At 42.7% G+C, this 6,607-nt stretch overlaps 1 protein-coding gene across 1 annotated transcript in view; it reads left to right on the top strand.

Moving 5' to 3' along the window:
* Positions 1-1,652: 1,652 nt before the first annotated feature.
* The window catches only part of LOC106805946 (kelch-like protein 7), an 11,537-nt gene continuing 6,582 nt past the window's right edge, over positions 1,653-6,607 (top strand). The window contains exons 1-3 of the mRNA XM_014807741.1: positions 1,653-2,013; positions 5,142-5,327; positions 5,518-5,679. Of these exons, the coding sequence (XP_014663227.1) occupies positions 1,993-2,013; positions 5,142-5,327; positions 5,518-5,679 (369 nt within the window). The 5' untranslated portion in view covers positions 1,653-1,992. The remainder of the gene's footprint in view (positions 2,014-5,141; positions 5,328-5,517; positions 5,680-6,607) is intronic.

Below are 6,607 nucleotides of genomic sequence, written 5' to 3'. Positions count from 1 at the left end.
ATCTAGTTTTGCTCCGAGCGTTTTGGCAGCTGTCGCTTCTATTGCAGCGCTGGTGTAACATGACGTCTTACCGTTTAACGACATCGATTTAATCTTCCATAATGGGACAGTTTCTTGCAATACAGCTGTCGAGTCGAGCTTCCATAGTTTTCTCGTTTTGTGATCGTTTCAATTCCTTTAAATAGCAACAAAAAGAGGGGGAGCATATATCTATAGGCGCTGTGAGTCAATATGCACACCGATTTTATAAGATCAGCACCCGGTATATAGCCTCATATTAAAATTATGTTAAAACGGTCATTATGCATGTTATCTTTAGCAGGAAATATGCCGGTGGTTAATAATTAGCATGTCAGTAACAACGAACCGGTTCATCTACGTTAGGTAGCACCAATAGCACAAGAGCACGCAAACAAATTTGTGCTCTGGTTATATAGTACCAAGCGCATTCATACGGCAGGGTGGGTAGAGAAGGCAAATTAAGGGGTTCATCCATGGAAATTTAATGATAAATCTATATAGATATGTCTATCTAGTATATGATTTCTATGCTTACATCGCTTAGTGTTATAATCATGGGTTTCTGGTTGCTCGCGGAGAGGCGAGCAAGCGTTCACAGAGCAGTGGGGTCACAGCGAGATAGGCACAGGGCCATAGCACGGTCGACTTAATAGACAACATTGCAAGACAAGCGTAAGTTCGTTTTACGGTTGCCTTCGGTTCATACTAAGGCTATTACATGAGGGGTGATTTGGCCAAACGCCATTAATCTATGTACTATAACCTAGTAATACGTCACCACCCTTTTATAAGTCGCGAGCCAATGATAAACCGATTCACCTTGAAAAATCCTTTTGGTGTTATAGACGGCTCCTACGCGTTATTATTATATATCACTTCCTCTATACAACGCTAAAGAAACTGTTACTATCAGTGAAGTAGTTACTCGAGGTACCCGTCTATTATAGCGTATGCAGTGACGACAGAAATAAGCATTCTTTTGGCATCGCGCCAGCTACCTCATGTGATATTTTACGCCTCGAAACGCCTCCGTTTCTAGAACTAGTTAAAATGCAGGTAAACTGATTTTTTCAACCTTGAGCTGCGATACATTTCTTAAGACGTACCGTCCGCCTGGGACCAGGAATAAGAAATGGAGTGAATATATGTGAAATTCTCAGTTGGGCGACGATCGCATTACATCACTACTTCTTTTGTGACGTCTCGTTTACATATCGTCAGTAAATAGAGTCACGCATTTCTACATTGACATAGCGTGCAGAATGTATACAGAGAACATATATATAGGGGGGAAGAGGAGCCGAAGAAAGCTTCCACATTTCTTGAGCTTCCACGATCTATAGTTCACCTTATATAGGTATCAGCTATAATCCAATCTGATCTAGCCGTCACTGCGGCTCGGTGTCCCCTTTAACGAGGCGAGGTTTGAGGAGAGTGATGAAGTGGTCAGAATGATGCCGTCACGTCGGTGCGTCCACCGCGTAGACCTTACACTCGACAGAACCCCCTCTCGCGAGCATGCAGGCACTGTAAAGCATTGCCGCGGGACGTCACGGTCACCCGAGCACAGATGTACACACAAGCGCCTGATCACTTCTTCCAAGCAGACCGTGACGGCAGCTGTTCGTGTGCCTGTCATGAACTTTGTTCGATTTTCCCGCAGCATGACGACGGTCATGCGAATAAGTTAGCATTGATGTATGTAAAGCACACGTACGAACAAAGGAGACTGTCCCTAATGTTACAATATATAAATATATATACACACACACATATATAAATATATATCGGCGCCGACGTTACTGTGATTGATGTTTGACTACAGATCGAGATACGGCTGACGTTAGATATTGGTTTTGACCTCTTTATCGCGGGTGATTCTCGCAGAATAGTGTTAGCGAGCAAAGACCGTCGTTTTCCCGGTTGGACTGAAGGATATTTAGACGTGCGTACCGCCGCAGCAGCTGAGACATGGTTTTGCATAGGTTATTGGTAAGTTGTGCTCATTTCCTAATCACGAGTAACACTAGCATACGCACACGAGTAATCACTAATCGCAATAGCACGATCGTGCCATATAGCTCGTGTCCGCGCTGCAACCACAATAATTAATACCTGGAGGCTAGGTACACAAAGCCTTCGCGTCGCAATCGTGCGTCGTTGTTCTAACGGCGGGCTCTGTGTTACCATGGATATAGATTCTAATTCAGGTCTATTAGTCACTCATTACTTATTCCCGCTTAGCTTACTAAGCAGAGCACTGTTATATTAGCGCACCGCAGAGCAACGATAATGTTTGTCTTTTATTAAAATGTGATAATTGTGTGAATTAATACTGATATTAAACGAAGAAGAAAATACTCTATAAAATTTACTTAGCTAACTTTGTTAATAATGTCTGTATTTAACACGTAGGTATTCTAAACAAGTACGTGATAAGAACATACGTAATAAGTGGGTATGTTACGCGCATTTTCATAGTCGTCGTCATATCCGTGAGACAGCTGCGTGAGCCCGCTCACTAGTATAGTCACTTTATCTCTTATGGTTCTATTATATTAATCAACGTTTCAGAAACTATACACCATTATTATATTTAAAGCCCAAAATGCAAGTGGCATCAAATCGTTTTTGCTATCTACATGGGTATTTTGCTTACCCGCGCTATATGTCGATAGATTTAGCGAATATATAACGTATAGGCCCTATATAACATACGCATGCGTACAATGTAGGTTGGAGTTATTAAACATATTTAGCTAGCATTTGATTACCATTATTGCTTATTGGTTCAGTGCTCCCCGAGTATCATATAACACACGGCAGTTACTCTAAAACCTACACCATAGTCTGATATATAATAATATATATATATTATTATAATGATGGTTTGATGAGTCTGATAATAGTTTAGATCACATATAGGTGATCTAGCTACGCGCTAGAGGTACGCTAACAAAGCTGTTTTGTGAAACTCTGCGACGTCTGCGTTTATATGGTTGCCTTATGCCCTTTTGTGAACCCGACTAGCTGTGAAGCGGAACTGATGAATGCGCCCTCATCAAAGTACCCAAATCCTCAAAATCGAGCAGATGCGGCAGCCGCTGCAGCAGGCCACGTTCTATGGCGTCCATCTATTAGAAATATATAGCGCATATAGTAGGTGTTCGAGCGATAAATGTCAGTACGGGTAAATCGACATATAGTCGTAGAGACTTCGAGACATAGTTTAACGTTTGCATGTAACACGGGCATTGCCTTACTGAGAATGACGATGAAATGAGCAAAAAATGTGTCCTAATGCATATATACTAGCTATTTCCAGCTGGTATGTGTGCCAAAAACCGCGTTTAGTGGGGGACATATTATGAGCAATTATAGCAATGTCGTTTTTATATATTTCCAAGCTCTGTTATTAAAAAAAACAGTGTCACACAGTCTGCTGAGTAGGGGAGTGGGTCCCCTACTTAGACGAACAATACATAATGCTAATGCTCTGTTTATGATAATATTCCTTATAAGTAGGCAGCCCTGCAGCAGTGGGACTTGTATGAATTGAAAATGTCGATGCAAGCATTAGGTTTAATTGTAATCAGCTTTACAAACGCGTCCAGTTATGGATTTTTACATAGCGGATGTGAAACAATATGAGTTGCGTAGTCCGAGGTTTAGGCGTGTGCGTGTGTGTTAAATACGGGTGTTTTCCATGAGCAACTGTAGCCCATGCATGCACCCGGGCCACCATGCTATAACCACCTTTTCTGCGCGCAGCCCGTCATTTTTCTTTGTTCATGCATGGCTCTGTGCCAGAATCGCCTGGTTACCTATTATTTGCAGTAGTTGCGAGAGGGATTTCAAATCGTTTCCTGTCAGCCCTTTGTTCATTGTTGTCGGACCCACGCGCTGAACAGATGGGTATTCCTAAGACGTGACACATTGTCCCTGACAGATACCCATGACCTGTCGGATTTTCCTGAACATATTTCTCTCTCACACACTCTCTATCGCTTTTTCTCTCTCTCTCTCTCTCTCTATCTCTCTCTCACACACTCTCTCTCGTTTTCTCTCTCTCTCTCTCTCTCTCTTTCTCTCCCCTCCCCTCTCTCTCTTTCTCCCCACTCTTTTTCTCTCCATATATATATATATATATATATATATATATATATACCTATAATGTACAACAACGCGTGATATAACTTCCCGCTCTATACGTGTAAAGCCTAGCGCACACACCCGAGCGAAACACGTTTTGCTCCACGTTTAGGGTGTTTTGCTCGGGTGTGTGCGCTAGGCTTTTTAGGCATTAATAGGCCTATTCTATGTTACTGGACTTGACACAAGGATAACATTGGCTCTGGGTTCACGTGAAAGTACATCGTCATAAACTAGCAGCTGCCGCCCAGGCAGGTGTCGAAAGGATTGGCTATTCTCCTATTTGCAATGTGCCACTACCTCGAGCAATTAACTTGATATGAAAATCGCCGTCGGGTGTGCACTGAAATACAGCATCGCATGCTAGACAAAGTTATTTAGTACTTATGGGGAACAAACGGCAGCATAAAGGTCTTGGGAAATTCATCCACCCGGGGAAAGCCCGGCTATGATGAGCGCCAAAACCCGTCGGAATGAAGCAACGTGGTTACACTTTAACCGAATAATTATACGTCCAAGAACGTGAGGGCTCCGTCGTATACATATCATTTTATACAGGTCTTATTAACAGTGTGAGCAGATATTGACAGTAGTACCTACCGTCGTCTGCAAAATCAATCACGATTGAGTGTGCAAAATGTACAAAACTTACTGGTATCACCTATAGTCTTTAATAAAATAATACCTGCCAAGCCGCAGGTGAAAACAGGACACGTAATTATTTCAGTGGATGCGTACTCAACGTCTATCCAGACCTGAATGCGGGCGAATTCTGCACATGAATATTTTATGAATTGGTGGATCTCCTCGTACGTATTTTACGAATCTAAGGAATTTAGTGCATAATTGTTATGTGAATGTGAAAATCTCATCGTGCGTACGATACGAAACTGAGAAATTCTGTACGCGAATGTTGTGTGATATTCGTGAATGTATTGTGAAATCTTCCTTCATATCTTACGTTGCAGGCCTTTGAACCGATGGCGGGAGCACCCGTGCAGGCTAACCAGCAGGATGGCGTTGCGGGCGGGCAGGATGAGGAGGAGGCTCGTTTGTCGCCCATTCACTCACTCCACATAAAACCCCCGATATCATCGCCACCTCCCCCTATACTCAGTCCTGAAGGCATGGACTGCTTCGGCAACGAGAGATCCGTAAGAAATAGGAATTTATGACAAAGTTATAGTTGAGAAAGTATGATGGCATCGTATTTATGCAATTCTTAGGAGCACAAATATCACATCACGAAGCTATGGTAAACATGTATGTCTCCTGATGTGATAATGTACCCGCACGTAGAGGACTGATACCGATGCAACCTATTTACCAAACATTTCTGTGCAGGCGCTCTCGGAGCAGGCAAAGTTTTACGACAATCCGTTGCTGAGCGACGTGTTGTTGAAGGTGGGAGAGATGCGGTTTAACGCGCACAAACTCATCCTAGTCCGGGCTAGCGAAGTGTTCGAGCGAATGCTTAGCTCCGATTGGACCAATCCACGTCTACGGGTGAGCACCAACGATTTCCACTAGACGCGCTAGCGTTCCATATTTGGAAAGATATATCGATGATTCCGCTATCGATCTTTTTAATCATTTTGCCCCAGATTGTTTTCGAAACGTCGCACAAAGATCCCTTTAAAACGAGACACTAGCTATATGGAGTCTAAGACTGCTCATGGTTAAATAAAAAGAACTCAAAAAGAATTCGATGAATACACTTGGACCTTTACCGTGGGTCAAACATTTTACCTACAGTTAGAGTATACTTGTCCAAAAGAGAAATGATGAATTGTGTGAGAGTGAAACGACTCGTTCCGGTTAGGTTCCGTGAGCTAAAAGGTGGTGACCTCGTAAGCTTTCACGACAGTTGTGCGTATGGAAGAAACACGCACCCACACAAATGCTGACCTTCGATAGGCAATCTTTTAAGCACTAATAGCACGTTTCCTCGCTTTGTGATAAGACACTTGTGTTTAAAAAGGCGGGACGAATTATCACTCCCGTTATTTAGTAACCATCAAATTTTATTACCCAGTTTCTTTATTTATTTCGCGTATATACTTATCTATCTGTCTATCAATCAATCTATTTATTTATTTATTTGTTTATTGTTCTATCTATCTATCCATCCATCCACCCACCCACCCATCCATCCATCCATCCATCCATCCATCCATCCATCCATCCATCCATCCATCCATCCATCCATCCATCCATCCATCCATCCATCCATCCATCCATCCATCCATCCATCCATCCATCCATCCATCCATCCATCCACTACCACTCCACTCCATCCAACTTTGATACAACGGGTATTGTGAGGCATTAACGACGATTTCCTCCTGGTGCGCTATAAGCTTCATTATACGTTTACAGATGACGCGATTGGAAAGGCTAAACTCTTGCGCAAAAGATATTACTCGTTCAAGCT

This window comes from Priapulus caudatus, unplaced genomic scaffold (genome assembly GCF_000485595.1).
Source record: "Priapulus caudatus unplaced genomic scaffold, Priapulus_caudatus-5.0.1 Scaffold134, whole genome shotgun sequence".
In the NCBI taxonomy this organism is placed as follows: domain Eukaryota; kingdom Metazoa; phylum Priapulida; class Priapulimorpha; order Priapulimorphida; family Priapulidae; genus Priapulus; species Priapulus caudatus.
Note: the sequence above shows the minus strand (reverse complement) of the source record. Positions and strands in the feature narration are given on the sequence as shown.